This window comes from Enhydra lutris, unplaced genomic scaffold (genome assembly GCF_002288905.1).
Source record: "Enhydra lutris kenyoni isolate GAN:26980312 unplaced genomic scaffold, ASM228890v2 scaffoldscaffold1, whole genome shotgun sequence".
NCBI lineage: Eukaryota > Metazoa > Chordata > Mammalia > Carnivora > Mustelidae > Enhydra > Enhydra lutris.
In genome coordinates, this window is record NW_019154085.1 from 18,272,318 (window position 1) to 18,292,889 (window position 20,572).

Below are 20,572 nucleotides of genomic sequence, written 5' to 3' on the forward strand. Positions count from 1 at the left end.
CTTTTCCCTATCCCTGAACCCAAGGAAACTAGTCGCTCTCTTCGGTAAACTTTCTTCCACTGAGCAAACCTCTCCGACTACCGCGAACGTAAGCTTTTTGACCTATGAAGGATCCGTAAAATCTCGCGATACTCCCCTCTCGCTGGAAAGCTGTCATGGCTGCGCCTATATAGACCACGGGGTTCTGACCTCAGGTGAGTGGGCAACGAGAATAGGCGGAGCACTTTGCTGTGCTACACCGTAGACTTCTTGCCTTTGGAGAAGAGTCTCAGGAGTTGCTTGGGCCTTAACTTTAGGGAGGTGGGTTAATACTGGGTGGCCCAGCTTGGGAAATATTATCTCCTAACACTTCAGGAGATCTGGCGATACTGGCCGATTGTGTCACCCTCCCAATCGCAGGCCGCGTGCAAGCATCACTTTGGTTTGTTGTTTCCTCTCCTCAGCGGTTCTTCTTGTCCCAGTCCCTATTCTTAAAGTCCGGGTTTGCCGTTGCTAAATCTTCATGTTAAAAAGGATCCGTCAACGTTAAAACTTTTTCATTGAAGGCATCTCCAAAGCAATGGTAACATAAAATTCCTTTCTTTCTTCCTTTCTTTTTAAATTATTTTTACTAACACATAATGTATTATTTGCCCAGGGGTACAGGTCTGTGAATCATCGGGCTCACACATTTCACAGCACTCACCATAACACATACCCTCCCCGGTGTCCGTAACCCAACCACCCTCTCCCTACCCCCGTCACCCCCCAGCAACCCTCAGTTTGTTTCTGGAGATTAAGAGTCTGTTAAGGTGTTTCTCCCTCCCCGTCCCACCTTGTTTCATTTTTTTTCCTTCCCTACCCTCCACAACCTAACCCCCTTCTCAAATTCCTCATATCAAAGAGATCATATATAAAATCCCTTTCTTAAGAAACTTTGTGGGAACACTTTTCACCAGAAATTTCACTTTATTTATTTTTTAAACTCATTTATACAACGACTACTTCCAAGGTAACCTGGCTTCTCTAAGACAGTTTACACATTGTGGGAGAAGTGGAGGAAGCCCATATTGGTAAAGTGGTTTTACTGTTTTTTTTTTTTTGTCTGTTTGTTTTTTAAGATTTTATTTATTTGACAGAGAGAGCACAAGTAAGCAGAGCGGCAGGCAGAGGGAGAGAGAGAGAAGCAGGCTCTCTGCTGAGCAGGGAGCCCTATGCGGGGCTCTATCCAGGACCCTGGAATCATGACCAGAGCCAAAGGCAGTGCTTAACGGACTGAGCCACCCTGGTGCCCCGTAGTAGTTTTACTGTTTTAATCTTTAAAGTCTCCATAGGTTCCCACTTCGGTGTCTATTAAGTTCATTTCATTTCATTAAGTAAAAGTTTTGCTTTAATTTTTATTCCTTTTATAACTCCTTTCCCTACAGGAAAACAACGGCATTTCTTCTCTTTCACTCCTTCTTGAAGTGGTATTGCATTGGAGACTACTTCAAAGTGACTTGAAAGTGTTTGAGTGGCTAGCACAATGAATAACAGAGCAGGTGCCATTTTATGGAACCTCAGACAATTCAGTACTTTAGTTCCTACAAGCAGAACGATAAGGCTGTATCCTTTGGGATTTTCCAGATCAAAAGTTGTTTATTCAAACTGGAACCCAAGAAACCTTCTTTTAAGTGACTTTGGTAATGGAGTGCAGTCATCTGTTAGGCATCTATTTCAGGATGCCTTAATTTTTAAATCAGGAGATAATTTTCAAACAAAGGGAGTAGGCACTGAAACAGTCCTTACAGTCGACGGACCGCTTTGTCCTAGAAGACTGTCATTTGATTCAAAACACTCTCTTGACCCTGATAATGCATTGAAGAAGGCAGCATTTCATCATAAGGCCTCCAGTGAAGATGTGCTCACCAAGGAAACAAAACCAACCCCTGTCAACAATAAAAAACTGTCTGAGGAGTGTAGTTCTTTGAGTGATGTGTTAGATAAATTTTCAGAACGACCTACATTTCCCAGTAGTAACTATTTTTCAGCAATGTGGATAATTGCTAAACGGATGTCTGATGACCAGAAGCGTGTTGAAAAGCAACTAATGGTTAACCACCCTGCATTTAATCAGCTGTGTGAACAAATGATGAGAGAATCCAAGATCATGCATTATGACCACCTGCTGTTCAGTCTTCATGCTATGGTGAAGCTTGGAATTCCTCAGAACACTCTGCTAGTACAGACTTTGCTGAGAGTGGTCCAGGTAAAATCAAAAGGAGATGTAAATATCACTTTACACGGCTGGCACATCTTAAAAGAATGAGAGGGAAATAGAGATGTATCCTCCTTGGAAGAAATTATTCGTGGAATAGGTAGTTTATATTTATTTCTGCATATATATGATTTAGAGACCATAAGTTAACCAGGTCTTTCCTTCCTTTTGCTATGGAAATTTATGAAAGCTTGCACCATTTTTCTTTGCCAGAGGTGACTAATAGTAATAAACTAAAATGAGGAGAGATATCAAATATACAAGAAAAGGTTGGTTAGTTGAAGGTAAGAGAGAAGAGGGGAGAACTAATATTTATTGAGTATCTACACTTTTTACTTATTTAATCCTCTCAATAGCCCTGCCAGGTCAATGTTTACCTCAGTTTTGCAGATGAGGAAACAGATTTAGTGATGTTAAGTGACTTGGCTAAAGTCAAACAGCTAGTGAATTCATTTATTCATATGGTAAACATTTATTTGGTGTCAATTATGTATCAATTTACTACACATGTCACTAGAGAGATTTAGAAGACATGATTCTTGTCCTTATAACGTAAAGGAGAAGACATATTTTGTAGGCAATTGCAAAACTAACCAATGTCATCTAGTAAATCAGACATTAGCTACATTATAGGAACTGAGCTGAGCTCAAGGGAATATACTTATGGACAAAATAATGGCCACAAGAGAGCTTCTAGCACAGTGAAAGAAAAATTCTGTCTTGTAGGAGTATATAACAGACTTCTAACTTAGGAGAAGGCCTTTATGGTGGGAAGAGGAGACAGGAGGAGGATACAGGATTAGAGTTTGAGGCAGAGATATATGTATATAGTTTGAAAACAGAATTGCCTCATTAATCCTCAGTGTACCTTTTAAAACAGTTGCTTTCATCTTACTAGTGATTAGGAAATTTAGGCTTAGGTTAAATATCCTGCCCAAGTTTACCTTTCTGTTAATATCATATTTGTAGGTCTTAATTTGCTGGGTGAATTAACAAACCCCTAGTTCATGGTAGAACAAGGATTTAAGATCAGTATGAGATGATATCCAAGTTGAATCCAAGGAATGAGCAGCAGTTTGTGAGTGAAAGATGGATAGTGAAGGGGGTAGTATTTGAAGAAGAGGATTGCCTCTCCATCCAGAAGAAAAGTTCATCAGGTTTGGGGAGCTGAAAGTAGTTCAGTGGTGCTGAAGTATAAACTGCTGGGGTTATGTGTTTGAGGGAGTAGGGAAGAAATTGTGTAATTCTGACTGGGGAGAAGCAGTTACGGGTGTAGGAGCAAGATCTGAGGCTGGAAACAGGAGGAGGGGGATTAAATCATAAAGAGCCTTTTCTGCCCGCATAAGGAGTTTGGAATTATCATATGGGCACTGGGGGATCCATTGAAGTATTTTAAGCAAAGTGTTTACATGTTCAACTTTATATTTTAGAAATGGACTGGAGGAAGGGTGAAATTGGTTAAAAGAGCCACTTTTAGTTTCAAACAAGGGAGTCAGTGTCCTCTTTGATCTCACTGAAGCACCAGATGTGATGAAGAAATGATAGTCCATTGAAGTAATAATTTACCTTTTAAGGGTGGACATCTCAGACTTCTAGACTCAGTGATCAGAATTAAATAATTTTTAAATTTCTTGAGGATGATCTCATATATAGTCCTATCCTTTTTTTTTTAATTTTTTTTAATTTTTTTTTTTAGATTTTTTTTCTTTTTATTTATTTATTTATTTTTTAAACATATAATATCTTTTTATCCCCAGGGGTACAGGTCTGTGAATCGCCAGGTTTACACACTTCACAGCACTCACCATAGCACATACCCTCCCCAATGTCCATAATCCCACCCCCCCAACCCCCCTCCCCCCATTAACCCTCAGTTTGTTTTGTGAGATTAAGAGTCACTTATGGTTTGTCTCCCTCCCAATCCCATCTTGTTTCATTTATTCTTCTCCTACCCTATCCTTTTTTTTTTCCCTAAGATTTTTATTTATGTATTTACAGACAGAAATCACAAGTAGGCAGAGAGGCAGACAGAGAGAGAGAGGGGGGAAGCAGGCTCCCCAGTGAGCAGAGAGCCTGATATGGGGCTCGATCCCAGGACCCTGAGATCATGACCCGAGCTGAAGGCAGAGGCTTTAACCCACTGAGCCACCTAGGTGCCCCTATAGTCCTATCCTATTATAAAATTAAGTTTTTAAGGATATGAGGTTTTAACTTTAACTTTTTATGTTACTGTGATTTCTGTATGTCCTTCATTAAGAATGAATTTTTATGTGTGTGTGTTTAAACCATACAATATATCCATGTTTATTTGGTAGACTGTATTCCCTATGTAGTTATTTAAAAGTGATTATAATAAGTCACTACCTGGTTGGTAATGCTTTTACTAGATTTTGGACAGGTATCCAAATCAGCATAGCATCTGCGTTGGTCCGGTATGAGTGGATATTTGGAGTCAGAATATATATATGTATGATTGTGTCTCATTGACCTGTTGGAATGTTGTAAAGACATTTTAGCTAAAGATGAAAGGTCAGTAAGTCATTAGTGAATTTGCCTTTTAGCCAAACAGTCTTTTCTTTCACAGCCTTTTCCATTTCCATTTCTACTTCGTACCTGATTTTGACCTGAGACTTTGTGCCTTGTTAGTCATGCCATTTTAGCAAAAGAGCATACCTCTTTCAGCCCAAGTTTCCCACCTGTGATGACAACTACTCTTGTGAGGTGCATGAATTGGTTGTGATTAAATTGTAGAGCACTAAGTAAGCTGTGTCATTACTATTGACTTTCTGAATTATGCCCTCTGCCATTTCTAAAATCTAGATAAGTGCCTCAACCCAAGAGATCTGAAAGAAATCGGAGCCTGGGGCTCCCCTTGATACCCAGATAGTGGTGGTAAAATGTGATAGCAGATGTGGATGAGAAGATTCACAACTGAAGTTACAGTTTGATGCCAGGAAAGCATATAGAGAAGTTATAAGAGGACAGCTGTCTAAGGTTCTTTAGGAATGGACAAATTGCCCCTTGTCTTCATGCTGAGTTGAGTCCTAAGAAGAAGTAAAAATTGTGTTTGATAAGAGTTATCTCAGAAGCAGAGGAATGCAATCAATATCAAGTGGGTTTTTAGTGGTAATGGTAAATGTAAAAAATGCGTTGATAGGTAAAAGTGTGTATTGGTTATTTGGAAAATTCACTACATATGACATTTTTTCTCAAATATGTTTATTGTGGGCTGACTATGAATTATTGGTTTGATAATCATTTAATTGAAAGCTTCAGTGCTTTTGCTTAGGTGAGGTAGTCTACAATAGGCTTATCTGCAGTGTTTTTGTAATTTTTTTCAATAGGAACGTATCAATGAGTGTGATGAGAAATGTCTTTCAGTCTTGTCAGCTATTTTAGAGGCAATGGAGCCATGTAAGAATGTGGACGTTCTTCGAGCAGGTTTGCGGTAAGCACTCTCCTATGCTTTCTTCATGTGGCATTCTCTACTCCGTGTATATCTCAGACCAAAAACCACGATGAAAGTTGACTTGCCTTATTTGGGTGGGGAGGGACTTTAATACCTTATTAAACTTAAAATCCTGATTTTGGATCACTAGAAATAATGCTTCTTTTAGGGTCCACCATAATAAAAGTATGGGTGACGTTGAATTCTAAATTGATCTTATAACTGACGTGGGCTAGGAGCACATAGACATGTATTCAGCTCATAACAGTTACTTGGGTACTTTGTGGGATTACATGATAAGGACCTGGCCCAAAAAAGAGCTTGAGTTTTATAATTTATAAAATTAATGCAACTGATCTAATGTCATAGGTCAGTGAGAATAAGACTTAATTTCCTTTGTCTTTGCCTATGCATTGGAATATCTTACTATAATCTCCTGATGTGGTTTGTTTGTTCGTGATAGTAGAATAATGTGAGAGGAAATAGTGCTAGGTTGGTCTTCAATCTTTAACTACTTACATTCCCTTGGGCAGGAAGATTATTTCTGTAGGGTCCATCTTCCTCGCCTAGAAGTAGGAGCTCAACCATATGACTTCTAAAATAATTCTGGTTTTCAGAATTTAGGATTGTGGTATTTATTGTGTTTAATTACAGGATACTAGCTGATCAGCGAGTCTGGAAAATAAAACGTGTCTTTACATTACAAGCTCTGATAAGATGTGTTGGAAAAGATGCACCAATTGCTCTTAAAAGGAAACTGGAGGTAAACACATTTTGAATTTTCTTAAAGTGGGTAAGATTTGAAAAAAAAAAAAAATTTCTTATTATCTGCTCTTAGTTCCTAGACTTTGTTGTGCTTTTAGGTTCAATTTTGCTAGAGTGAAGTAATAGAAGTAGATTTGTATTTATTTGTATATATGAATATACATATTTTTAAAGATTTATTTATTTATTTGAGAGAGAGAAAGAGAGAGAGAATACATGTGGGAGTGAGAGGAGGGGCAGAGGGAGACAGTCTTCAAGCAGACTCCTCGTTGAGTGTTGAGCCCCAACACCAGGCCCACTCTCACCACCCATGAGATCATGACCTGAGCTGAAACCAAGAGTTGGATGCTTAACCCACTGAGCCTCCCAGGTGCCCTGTGTATATAAATGTATATATTTGACCCGTATATTTCTTTGAGTCACTTTGCTCAAACTTTATCCTTTAAACTTAAAAATAAAAGTTTAAATTACTTTGCCAGAGATTATAAATTGAAGTTTGTTTTTCTTTAGATGAAAGCCTTGAGAGAATTAGACAGATTTTCTGATTTGAATAGCCAGCACATGTTTGAAGCATTAGCTGCCATGAATCACCGCTCTGTTGTTCTCCTGGATGAATGCAGTAAGATGGTCATAGGTAAGGGGAATTTTTCTTTCATGATTTTTAGCATCTGACCTACTGTTCTGGACTGTATTTGTTTTAAAAACTTTACTGTTATACAGACAATAACTGATGATATGATTAGATCTAAATTTAATTTTGCCTTTAGTTTTTTTGTGTTTGTCTTTTACAAAATACAGTGCTATATTTTTCTAAAGAAAGAAACATTTTGAGTGCAGAGGATCTTGGATTTTACATTCAAAGCTATCTGGTAATTTTTGTTTGTTTATTTAACTCATTTTTAAAGGTAATATCCATGGGTGTCCTTTTAAAGTACTCATCAACATATTGCAGTCTTGCAGAGACCTCCGGTACCATAATTTAGATCTTTTTAAGGGAATAGCAGATTATGTGGCTACGACTATTGACATCTGGAAGTTAAAGCAAGTAAGTTTGTTAACAGTTTAGAATAAGCCTCAGAAACTTTAAAGAAGCAGATCAATTCATTTAACATTCTGGGTATTTCTGTATCAGCTTTATAGCAGTTAAGAGACCAAAATATTCCGAGTTGAAATGACTTTTGAAAGGATCTCTTTATCATTCTGTCTAGGAGTTTCCTGTTAATATATTATTTAATCTTTTAACCATCTTTCTGAAAGAGAAACTGTGTTGTCCAAAGTTTGTTCTTCTATTTGTTTTTTAAAAGATAGCATGATAATTTGGATAATTAGGATTATTTCTATCTTTCTATTTTTCTTTTTTAGGCTTAGAATAGTAAAAACAGATGATGTGACAGGCTTATGCGTTTTGAAGTGTAAAATGTCGTTACTTAGTGACCATGTCTATCTTCTATTTATGGAAAGTTGTTTTGTTTCTTCCAGAGTAAGAACCTTTAAATTTAGGGGCTGTATTAGTAATAGAAACATCTAATGAAGCAGCTGGTAAAAGCTTCTTTTTGTACTGAAACAGTGGTAATTGTGTTCAGTCCCTAGGTTCACTTTACTTTGGAGGGTAAGGTGCATATTGAGTTTGCCATGAAAATTGGTTTTAGAAAGAGAAATACTAATAATGAGAATCTCCAAGAGGGAAATGAGAAGTGAACTGGAAATTTTAATTTAATCACAGTATATTTAATCTCTGTTCTCATTTGTACAATTCAATATTGAATATAGAAATTTTTGAGTTACCTCTTACATGTTTTGAATGTAGAAACTGTCTAGGTTTGGAAGAAGGAATAGTTCAAAATTGAGTTGGTCATTTTGAAAAACCTTAGAAAGGGTATATTTAAGGTATTTTTAATTATGATATGTTAGTCACCATACAGTGTATCATTAGTTTTTGATGTAGTGTTCCAAGGTTCATTGTTTGTGTATAGTACCCAGTGCTCCATGCAATCTATGCCCTCCTTAATACCCACCACTGGGCTAACCCATCCTCCTCCCCCTCTGCTAAAACCTTCAGTTTGTTTCTTGTAGTCCATAGTCTGTCATGGTTCATCTCTCCCTTGGATTTCCCTCCCTTCATTTCCCCCTTCCTTCTGATGTCCTCCATGCTATTTCTTATGTTCCACAAATAAGTGAAACCATATGATAATTGACTTTCTCTGCTTGATGTATTTCATTCAGCATAATCTCCTCCAGTCCCATCCACGTTGATGCAAAAGCTGGGTATTCATCCTTTCTGATGGCTGAGTAATATTCCATTGTATATTAAGGTAGTTTTTAGATCTGATTTTGTAAGAAAGGATTTATTTTTAAATGAGATGGAATTATGGAAACCATTGTATGCTCTGGTTCTCATTTATGAAAAGGGGTTGCTTATTAATAATATCTAATTCAGGAATTGCTGGAATGGATTTTGTGAGGAAAAGAGAATTTTTCTTTTTAGGGAATATTCTCTTCAGACAGTTCTATTGCTGTTTTAATTTTTTGAGCTCTAAAAAAAATTTCTGGTAGCATTCTATAATTATTAAAAAGTTTTCCCTCAATTCATTCTTTTTTAAAGGTTATCTTTCTCCTCATTTTATTTGAAAACCTTGGCTTTCGACACACTGATCTGATGGACGTGTTCATGAAGAAAGTGATAGCTGATCCTGCGTCTTTAAACATGAAAAGCATTATCAGTATTCTTCATGTGTATTCTTCTCTCAATCACTTCTACAAATGCCAGACCTCAGAGTATGTACTGGTTCTTTAAAAATTTTTTTTTATCGCCACATAACATACTTCAAGGAAAGGTTACGTGTTATCATAAGCTTAATTGTTACTTGTAACATTGTTACAAGTGAGCACATCCGTGGTTGTCATCTGTAGCAAGAAACAAGGCTTGGTGGTCTTTATTTGTGAAGTTTTTTTTGCTGTGTTTTTTGTTTTTTTTTTCCTTGTCATCTTGCTTGTTTCTTTGTTCTTTATGGTTTTATTTGTTAATTCATTATAGGAGTCTTCATTTGAAACTCTCCTAGCTTATTCCCTCAGCCCCTGAGTTCATAGTTCAGTTTTGACCGTGACTGTTCATTTGGTCCCAAATTACTGCTTTCTGTAATTTTCATTTTTAACCACAACCTTGCATTTCTACTATGAAATACAGCAGTTCCTCAGACATGCTGGGCTCTTTCCTACCTCTACTTTCCACCCAGAACATCTTTTCTACCTCTCTGGATCAGTTTGAGTTCACTAAAAATGAAAGAAAATGTATGTAAGATGCCATTTTTGTAGAAGCGCAGACTCTGGAGATGTATTGCTTGGGTTTGAAGCCCGGCTCTGCCATTCATAAGCTACTTAACTTTTGGCAAGCCACTGATCTGTGTTTGGGTTTCTGCATCTGTTAAAATGGGGAGAAGACGTAAGAGTTACTCCTAATCACATTGAGTCTTTAAGAGGATTAAGTGGGTGAATCTGTGTAAAAGAGTTGCAGGGTAGCCACAGGATGGCAGGAATAAACTAGACCAGTTCCGAGGGTCTCAGTGGCAGGAGTCACAGTCTCCGCCATCAGGTGAGCGACTTCAGTGGCTTTCTGTCCTTGGGGTTTCCGTCAGGATTCGGATTTCTAAAAGAGGAGATCTGATTGAGTTTGGGTCCCACACCCTCCCTTTGGAGTACGTACCCAAAGAAGGGCTGGCCTCCAGCTGCCCGCCGTAGCCTGCACTGTACTGAAGAACTTGGCTCGTGCCGCATTTCCTGTGCCTTCCCTGCTTGTCACACCTTATATGACTCTCTGGTTGAACCTTGACACAGAGCTGGGATTATTTGTCAGAAAGCCTGTGTCTGCTTCTCAGCTGGAAGGCTCTCCAGAGTCAGACCCAGGTTCTTGTTATTCTGAATTTAGCACAAGACCTGGCACAGAATAGGCATCTAATGAAGGTTTCCAAGTATCCCCCAAATTTCGTTGTCTTCTGTTCCCCTCGATTGGTTTTCTTCTGAGGCTGGCTCCCATGTACCTTTAGCACTTTCTTGACAGCGTCAAGCTGAGTGATAAGTAGAACTCCAGGAACAGCCACACAGATTCCATGGCATTAGGAGAACAAACACTGGGTGGTTAAGGAGTTTTTCAGTTCACTGTGGCCATCCCAAGAGACAGCTTGGTCCACGTTGTTGCATCATGTTCCCTTTTCTTCCAGACTACTTAAAGAGTCAAGCCTTGGATTTCCAGAGGAAGGCAGTAAATGGAGGTACCAAAGGAACACTTTAGGGGGGAGAGAGAGGATGATGGTGTCTTCGGCTGCAGTGGTGGATATTCTGAAGCAGGCTAACTCAGAGCATTTGAGAAGTTGATTAGCAGAGAGTGGTAGAAAATTTGGCTTAGCACATTGTATATCCACATGTGGTACATTAATAATTTTATTTATGTGGTGGCTTCTGGGAGAGAGGGTCTATTAAATCCAGAGTGTGTTCCTGGGTTTGAAACCCAAGAAAGAAAACATTTAGCTTTTCAACTGTCACTTCAGTCCTTTTTTTTCTTCATGATCTGTACTTGCCACCCCGTAGATAATCCCAGATTTGCATCTCTGGGCCTCAGTGTGCTCCTGAACTCCAGAACGTCTGTGGCTTACTTGTGGTCACCATAGATCTTCTTCTTCTTCTTTCTCTTTTCCTGCTTCCTATTCCCTCTCTCTTCCCTCTCCTCTTCCTCCATCAGTTATTTACTAAAAACTGTATGAAATGATTTTTAAAACCACTTTTACTTATTCATCTCATGATTAACATGTAAAAAGCTACAATATTTAATGGATACAACTTGTTGTACATCCTTATTCTTGATTCATCTTTTTCTACAAACATCTCTCCTTTGTGTCTTCCTCATCTAAATTGGTTTATTTAGCCAGAAAACCTATACCAAGAACTTGGGTACTCAGGACAAAGATGAGAAAGACACAATCCTTTTTTTTTTTTTTTTAAAGATATTTAAGTAATCTCTACACCCAGCATGGAACTTGAACTCACAACCCTGAGATCATGAGTCACATGCCCCACCAACCTAGCCAGCCAGGCTTCCCATGACATAGTCCTTTTTGCCAGGATTCTGTGAAATGGGTGAGGTTGACACAGATTTTGGCAGTTAAAGACAGCATGAAAATTGGAGTGATAGATTTTATGCAGAAATATGACAGTAGAGGAAGGATGCTGCAGGACGCTAGCCTGGTGATGTGGGGCTACCTCCAAGCAGTGCTGCCTGGAGGAGGTGGTACCTGAGCAGATCCTCAAAGGTGGGGAGATAGGAGGCAACCATAGAAAGATAAGCAGGAAAGAAGATTCTGAGCAGAAGCGACACCATATTCATGTCAGGGAGGAAAGAACAGCAGAGCATGTGTAAAGTTGGGTGTTAACTAAAGCAGGAGGTACAGAAGTGGGATGAGAAGATCCAAGAGGTGATTACCCCCCCAGTCTCCAAATGCGGTCCTCTGCCGCCCACCCTTTCTTGCCTCACTGCTGTCTCTAGGACCTGTTCCCTTCTTCCCACCCCACAGTAACTCCCACAGTCCTCCCCTAGCCTGTCACAGCCTCCCACTCCGTTCCTTAGCCATCTGCTGCTGCCCATGGGACCTCCCAGCTGATCTGAGGCCATTTCCTATACAGCCTTGTTGTGCGTAAGGGCTCACTGCATCTTTTCCACTTCCTGAAATTCTCCTTATCCGCAAAGCTGCTCTGTCTACTTCCTTTCCTGTGTGCCATCACCATTCTTTGCATGTCATTCATTTTTTTCTTACAGAACTTTAGATAGCTTATGTCCTAAGCCTAACCTGGGTTCAGAACCTGTCTTTGCCATTTATTATCATGTCACCCTGAGCAAGAGACCCCACCTAATTTTTTTTTTTTTAAGATTTTATTTATTTCTTTGACAGACAGAGATCTCAAGTAGGCAGAGAGGCAGAGAGAGAGAGAGGAGGAGGCTTCAGAGAGAGGAGGAAGCAGGCTCCCCACTGAGCAGAGAGCCCAATGCAGGGCTCGATCCCAGGACCCCGGAACCATGACCCGAGCCGAAGGCAGAGACTTTAACCCACTGAGCCACCCAGGCACCCCGAGACCCCACCTAATTTGATCTTCGCTCTCTTCATCCATGCTTAACTGCTTTGTCATACTGTAGAACATTAGTTCTACATGGTAGGATTAGGCTGGAAGTTCTTTTTTTTTTTTTTTTTTTTAAAGATTTTATTTATTTATTTGACAGAGAGAAATCACAAGTAGGCAGAGAGGCAGGCAGAGAGAGAGGAGGAAGCAGGCTCCCTGCTGAGCAGAAAGCCCGATGTGGAGCTTGAACCCAGGACCTGGGATCATGACCTGAGCTGAAGGCAGCGGCTTAACCCACTGAGCCACCCAGGCGCCCCTGGAAGTTCTTTTAACTCAGAATATTGATAGCTAGAGAATTTTAATTGCTTGTAAAACTGGGAGTGTTCCAGACCTTACAGACATACTCATGGTAAAAATTCAGGAGAATGATTAGGAGGCTCTGGAGCCTGACAACTTGCATTCCAATGCTGTCTCTGCTACTTCCTGCTGTTTGTTCTTGGACAAGTTCCTCAACTTCTCTGAACCTGTTTACTCCTCTTTATTATGAGAAGAAGAAGAATACCTACCCCATAAAGTGTTAATAGTAATTAAATGGGTCACAGCCTATAAAGTATTTACTCTGTACAAGACATGTAGCAGTAGCCAACTAAGATTTATTGAGAATCTATATTTATTCTGAGATAGGCACCTGACCTGAAAGACATGCAGATACTGCCAGTCTGATTTTCTAACTTCCTTTCTTTGGACTCCTTTAAGCCATTGGTTCTCTGACACCCCGCTTTCCCTACCACAACCTTGTTTTCTATTTATATTTGAAAGCTGACTTTTCTTTGTTCCCTTGAAGGTTCCAAGAAGTTATGGCTAATTCTCTGACTGGTTATCTTCACAACATCTCTTCTGAAAATCTATTGAATGCTGTGTGTTCATTTTGCTTGATGAACCATTTCCCCATGGCCCTTATTAATCCACTTCTCCAAAAGGATGTCATCAAGGAGCTGCTGATACCAGGTGTGATGTCAGCATACGGTTGTGACCGAAATAAGGCGGTCCTACTCGCTAGCTACCTTGTGATTCTGAATGGGGTCATTGTTAGAGCAGAGTTAGTTAAAACATGCAGATGCTCCTGAGGAAAGGACCCAAAATGGTGAAGTCAGAGGTCGGTGCTTCAAGCCAGCAAACCTAGGCAGCCTCCTTTAATGACAGACTCTTACGTATAGAAGGCAAGGATCAGAAACACATCCCCATTGTTGCTTTCATTTATACCGTCTGCACTTGTGCAAAGGCTGCATGTTCACCGTGTTCTTTATGCCTCGATCGGAGGCGTTGGTATTTCCTAATCCTTACATACCACCTTTGGAGCTGAGTTCAAGTCAGCTTTTGCAGCCCTAATCACTTTGTCACTCCTGGCCTGTAATGAGGACACAAGCTTTTAGATCAAGCATTCAGATAGTTTCCAAAGTAGTGAACTTAACTTACTCTTGGAACGAAATTAATTGTTGACTTTGGATCTTTAGAAAGAAAAGCAATATCTGGCTGGATGTACAAAATTCAGTAATGTGTCTGAGAATAAATAGAGAAGTTTAAATTCTTTTAAGAACAATGTTAGGAAATCCCAAAGTCAAATTGTGAAGCAGGAATAGCATATGCTGATTTTTTAAGGCAGTGATAGTGGGGGGAAACAGCCCTAAACCCAGGAAACATGGATTTGAGTGCCAGCTTGGCTTTTGGTTAATCATAAGGCATTTGAACTTTCCTGGGCATTGCTCATCATTCAGTGAAGAGTTTACACTAAGTCACCTACAAAGATCTTCTAAACTTTAAAGCATTATCAAATACCGGGCACTGATGTAGGCTCTGTGGGAACACAGGGAGACACAGTGGTTCCTCCTGATAAGAAACAGATCATTAGCAATATAGGTACATTTAATACAATGTCTTAAGCTTGATGTTAATATTTCTTCTTAACTGTATATTTTTCTTTCTCCTTTTTTTAGGTGATGAGAGCAATGCTCACAAGCTTCGTATTTTGGCTGCTTGCCTAAAACTGGATGTTCCTTGTCACAAGGCCATAGACTTCGACCTGCCACCACGGTCATCCACGACATTATATCAAAATGTGAAGGTGGCAGACGCACTAAGTAGCCTTCTGGGAGAAGGATACTTCTCAAAAGACATACAGTTGCCACACAATTATCATATTGGTATGGGGGTCTCTGTGATTTTCCTCTATTGTATTTTACTTCTTTTCTTTTATTTCGGGCAAAGATGAAGAGTTTTCCATGGTAGGTTAGTGGAGTGTTGGCTCCGGAGCTGGACTGCCAGGTTGGGAGTCTTACTCTGTACGTGCCAGTGATGTGTTCGCGAGGTGCTCGCCTCCTTCCCCTTGTCCATAAAATGGCAGTAAGTGTAGTGGAACCTCATATGGTTCCCGTGATGAATAAATGAGATGATGCGTGTAAATCCCAGACTGGAGTCTGGCACATCATAAGCTCATCATACGTTGTGTCTGATGCCATTATCATTATTGGTAGTGTTAGTATATATTTTGAAACTGAATATCACTTTGAGCGATGTTTGAAAAATTAATTGTTTTCTTTCAGATTTTGAAGTCAGGATGGATATTAACAGGAGTCAAGTGCTTCCATTTTCCGACGCGGTAACTTCTGCAGATACTCAAAGGTTGCTGACATACATTCACATGCTGAGCTTTCTGAATTTAATTCTCAAAGACTTCATATTAAATAGCAGTAACAATACTAAGACCTGTTTCTGCAGAGCCTGTGATATACCAAGAGACTTCCCCTCCATTAATCTACTGCATAGGTGTAAATGCAGACGTTCCTTAAAGACAGTGGACTGGAGTTGAGCCATGTAATGAACTAGGCAATTTTTACAGATTAGGTTTTAAAGCTGAGTACTACAGTAAAACAATATTAACATGATTGAAACTATCCGTGCAGATGCTTCAGGTCCTGTTGCACACACCGCGTGTTCATTCAGTCTTTGTGGAAAGGCGCTACTAGGCCCAGCGGGGCACACAAAGATGAGTCAGACATGGATTGTGACCCCAAGGAACTTCTGTCCTCATTGCTTCACAGGATGTGCACATAACTACAGTAGAGAGAGGCAGAGAACGTTGGAAACCTGTAGGGCTTCACACTCTGTCCACTCATGCCTTTCCATTCTCTTCCAACTCTGTAACCTTTACCCCTTTTCTGAATCCATCTAGCTTGTTCCACGGCCATCTTTTTCACTGTGACCCTCCCTATACACATTTCCCATCTCCCCTGAAAGAAAGGCTTTCTCTCAGACCTCTGTGAAAGATTATTTTTCGTTTTCAGGTACTGCACTGTTTGGGCCTAATAATATAGTAGCTCTCAGCCTAAAGTACTGAGGAGAAGTAAGGAAATAATGAGCATTCCTTTAAGAAATAACATTTCTTTTATGCTATCTCAGATAACAGCCAAAGTATAATAGAAGACAGTAAGGATACAAAGGTCTTGTTTTCCCTCCAACCAACTTAATCTTTCCAAAAGGCCAAGAACAGTGAAAAAAACAAATTACACCTTCCACGTTTCGTTACACGTACAGATTTTATCATTTTAACAGTCTGGCCTTTCTCTTCGTGTTTTCTTCTTTGTATTTGCTCTCTTCTTTCTGGTTTTTAAATGCTTCTCTCTCTGGGAGACAATATGTACCACGAGAGCATTTGCCATTTGGTTTATTTACATCAGTACTTATAATTATATTTAGAACAGAGATTAACGCTGCACAGGAAGGCCATAAAATGCTTTCCTATTTGGATATTTGGCTCATCAAGAATATAGCCATCCTTAAAGATGGTTGAGAGATAATCATGTAAAGCGTTATTATAAGCTTTTGGTTTCTGTAGCCTTCATATACTGGAGTATTTGCAGAGGCCAAGTAGCAAGGAGGTGGAGGACAGTTGGGTAGGAGGGAACGGTGACAACTGTGGTCAGCAGAGAACTCGACTTTGAAATCTCCAAAGAAGAATGCAGCCCGATTGTAGATGTAATCTCATTAGTAATGGGTCTTCCTTTGTGCATTTTCATTTTCAGAGTAGCTGTACTGTGTGTTCCTAGATCTACTTACTGTTTGGATTTAGCCCATCCCAGAGGATTCCTTGCTATGAAATTGCGACATTTGAAAATAATGGGTTTTCACATAATCTTGGTAAGAAAAAAATGCAAACGAAATACTTTTCCGTTACTGATGTCCATTCTGCTAGGGATTTTGTGGTTGAGCTTGGTTACAAGGACTCTAGGGGAATTGTCGGCAGTGTTGGAATAAGTACCTTAGTTATTTTTTCTTTGGAAAAGAACATTTCTGTGCATGATTTGGTTCCTGCTCAGCGGTAACTATTATTTACTAGGAGTTTTATAAGTGCTACGTTTGGTAAACTTTATTCCTTTTTGTTAAGAGGAAAATGTAAATAATTTGTTTTCTTATTTAACTTAAGACCCATGACATGGTACTCAATTTCCAGAGTTTCTTGAACAAGGGAAGTAAAGATGTGAATTAAAGCTTTGTGTTATCATGGGCTCGTGTGAGGCTGTTGTCAGGTGTTTGTCACTGGAAAAAGCTAGATGGGCGTGAGAAGAGAGTTCTTTCTCCTCCTTCTCACACCTCATTTTTATTCTGAGCTCTACAGCTTTGCTAGGCCAGCCTTTCCAGATGTCTCTGTATGGAGCAAGAACCTTATGAATGAATCTATCTACATATATATTTCTATATCTCTGTCTATATCTATGTCTGTCTAAATGCCACTCACTTGTTCTTGCACATAAGGTGAAGTGTGAAATTCTCATCTTCATTGTGGTACTTCTGTATCCAAACGTGGATTACGTGCAGATTATTGAGGTTAAGATGCCATGTTTCTCTTAATGGGCTACTATTTGACTTTTTCCCCCTAATGGATATTATAGGGATTCTCAGGAAGATTATCCCAAGAAAAGAGTTTTTGCACCCATTAGAGGGCCTTTAAAGTTTTTCGAATTTTCACTGGTAGAGCTTTCTTCAACCCTAGCACATAGTCTTACTAAACCTTTAAAATATGAGTAATTTATAAGATAACACTTGTTTTTTTAAATTAACGTATAATATATTATTTGTTTCAGCGGTACAGTTCTGTGATTCATTAGTCTTATACAATTCACAGCACTGACCATAGCACATGCCCTTTCCAATATCCATAATCCAACTACCCATCCCTCCACCACCCCATCCCTCCTACTTCCCTCCCCTCCAGCAACCCTCAATTTGTTTCCCAAGATTAAGAGTCTCTTATGGTTTGTCTCCCTCTCTGGTTTCATCTTGTTTCATTTTCCCCTCCCTTCCCCTATGATCCTCTGTCTTGTTTCCCAAATTCCTCATATCAGTGAGGTCATATGATAATTGTCCTTCTCTGATTGACTTATTTTGCTTAGCATAATATCCTCTAGTTCCATTCACATCATTGTAAATGGCAAGATTTGGGGTTTTTCTTTGATGGCTGCATAGTATTCCATTGTATATATATGCCACATATTCTTTATCCATTCATCTATTGATAGACATCTAGGCTCTTTCCATAGTTTGCCTATTGTGGACATTGTTGCTGTAAACATGCGGGTGCACGTAACATATCAGATAAAGGGCTTGTAACCAAAATCTATAAAGAGCTTACCAAATCCAATACCCAAAGAACAAATAATCCAATCAAGAAATGGGCAGAGGACATGAACAGACATTTCTGCAAAGAAAACATCCAAATGGCCAACAGACACATGAAAAAGTGCTCCACATCACTTGGCATCAGGGAAATACAAATCAAAACCACAATGAGATACCACCTCACACCAGTCAGAATGGATAAAATTAACCAGTCAGGAAAGGACAGTCGTTGGCGAGGATGAGGAGAAAGGGGAACCCTCCTGTACTGTTGGTGGGAATGTAAGCTGGTGCAGCCACTCTGGAAAAGAGTGTGGAGGTTCCTCAAAAAGTTGAAAATAGAGCTACCCTATGACCCAGCAATTGCACTACTGGGTATTTACCCTGAAGATACAAATGTAGTGATAACACTTGTTTTTTTTTTTTTTTTTTTTTAAAGTTGGCTTGATGTTACTTTGATATGCTTGGATCTCAAAACTAGTTTTTATTTTACATGTCATTGTCTTCTTGCAAACTGATGATTTTCCCCTTTCTTTGGTAAGGTCCATAATTGGGAGGTGGAAAGGCTGGAGAAGAAGGATGTAATCACATTTTTGAAGACCAAACTCTACTCAACTGAAGCCTTTCTTACTGCTGATGTAAATCTGCAAAGCACGTGTTAAAGTCAAAGCAGCCTTTTCGTAGTAGCAGACATAAGTTTGTAATAGAATTTTAATAAAGACTACAATTCAGTTGTCAATGGAATTCACCTGACTGCTCAACATAGCAGAACGTGACGCTTCAGTTCACCATTAAAATCAGTTTTAAGAGTGGAAGAAATGTTCTTGGCATTTTCGAAGGTGACCCCAGAAGGGTCACTTTTCCAACCATACCTATTCTTTCTAGGTCCCAGATATTTGACAGATTCGTGGGCTGTAGGTTTTACTTTTGCTTTTTAGCTTTCATGCATTAAACACTGGTTCCTTAGTTGTGATGGGCTGCGGCTGAGGTGGTTGGGCAGGTCTTGTGTTCAAAATCTGTACATCTGCAGTCTTGCTATAAGCGGTTCTGGGACTCGGGCATTGACCACGTTTTTCAGTGTTGACCACGTGGCAGTTTAGCCGAGTGCTCGAACTGCAGCATGTGTGAGAAGAAATGGAAGTAGCATGTGCAGAATGGGTGCGGGTCGGGCGTCTGCATTCGCAACAGGCACTTGAGATGGAAGTGGTTCGTGGGCCACGCTGAGAGATGCACAGACGAGACCGTGCAGAGATGTCAAGGAGGCCAAATTTATTAGGCTTTGGATTGCTAACATCACTTTTGCCATTGCTGAGATCATTCCTTTCCCTCCTTTCCCCTTTCCATTTCCCACCATTTCATGAAGTCTTTTAGCTTAAATATATAGCTGAACTATGTGATGAATCAGACCTGAGGACTGTTTTTCAATTGTTTGTTAATTCTTTTATTGAAATATTTGTTCAGATCTGCGGTATAGCTGTCTACCTAGTGTTTGACTCACTGTGGACACAGTGAGTTTCGCTTATGAATCCTGAGCGCCATATTAAGTTGGTATGATTTTACCTCCTTGCAAGAGACTGGATGTGTATGTCCCCACCTCTGAATTCATATGTTGAAACCTAAGCCCCATGTGATGGTATTTGAGGTAGAGCATTGGGGGGTGATTAGTCCATGAAGGTGGAGCCCTCATGAAATGTATTACTCCTCTTATAAAAGACCCCAGGGAACTCCCTTGTTGCTTCTACCATGTGAGGACACAGTGAGATGACCACCTATGAGCCAGGAAGAGGGCCCCCACCAGACACTGAGTCTGCCAGAGCTTTGATCTTGGACTTCCCAGAGTCCAGAACTGTGAGAAATAAATTATTGTTGATAAGCCACCGAGTTGATGGGATTCTGTTAACATCAGCCCAGATGAACTAAGATACCCCAAATACACAGACCTGGACACCTTGCTCTCCGCCAATCCCAGCGAAGTACTCACCTGTGCTCTCTTCGTTATCTTAATTAACTATTGAGGTGTAGCTGCTAGTAGGATCCTCTTGGGGGGCCCTCATTTCCTTATCTCTAATAGGATGAATTATTTGCCACGACTACGCAGGTAATAGGGCAGGGCTGGAGTGGGAACCTGAGCTGAAAGAGGCTTAAGAGAGACTTGAACCCTGGGTCGGTCATAAAAAGTCTTCAGGATGGGACTATTCAACTGTCAGAGATTTTACCTGCTTATCCAGCCTGCGTTTAGAAAAGGTTAGGGCCCACATCATTCCATCCTCTACTGCCCTTTGGCTTGGGTCTCAGGAAATCTGGATTCTGGTTCCGTATTGGACAGCACTGAGCTTTGTGTCTTTGGTCAA

The 20,572-nt window shown here is 39.9% G+C and overlaps 1 protein-coding gene across 2 annotated transcripts; it reads left to right on the plus strand.

Annotated features, from left to right (window-relative positions):
* Positions 1-96: 96 nt before the first annotated feature.
* LOC111144463 (FAST kinase domains 2) lies at positions 97-19,965 on the plus strand. 2 transcript variants are annotated; one of them, XM_022498775.1, is made up of 13 exons: positions 97-194; positions 444-562; positions 1,407-2,227; positions 5,581-5,684; positions 6,339-6,447; positions 6,960-7,083; positions 7,355-7,494; positions 9,052-9,224; positions 13,396-13,559; positions 14,546-14,752; positions 15,152-15,230; positions 16,631-16,745; positions 18,764-19,965. In XM_022498775.1, exons 3-13 carry the CDS (start codon positions 1,505-1,507, stop codon positions 18,881-18,883), a joined length of 2,058 nt encoding a protein of 685 aa, XP_022354483.1. In that variant the 5' UTR covers positions 97-194; positions 444-562; positions 1,407-1,504; the 3' UTR covers positions 18,884-19,965. The 2 variants fall into 2 exon arrangements, with proteins under 2 accessions (XP_022354483.1, XP_022354486.1); XM_022498778.1 differs by lacking the exon at positions 97-194 and having other exon boundaries at positions 430-562.
* The last annotated feature ends 607 nt before the right edge of the window (positions 19,966-20,572 follow it).

Coding starts and splice junctions, on each gene's coding strand:
- LOC111144463 (XM_022498775.1), top strand. CDS start 1,505: ATGAATAACAGAGCAGGTGCCATTTTATGGAACCTCAGACAATTCAGT. Junction 5,685..6,338: donor GTTCTTCGAGCAGGTTTGCG/GTAAGCACTCTC, acceptor GTTTAATTACAG/GATACTAGCTGATCAGCGAG. Junction 13,560..14,545: donor CAAGGAGCTGCTGATACCAG/GTGTGATGTCAG, acceptor TCCTTTTTTTAG/GTGATGAGAGCAATGCTCAC.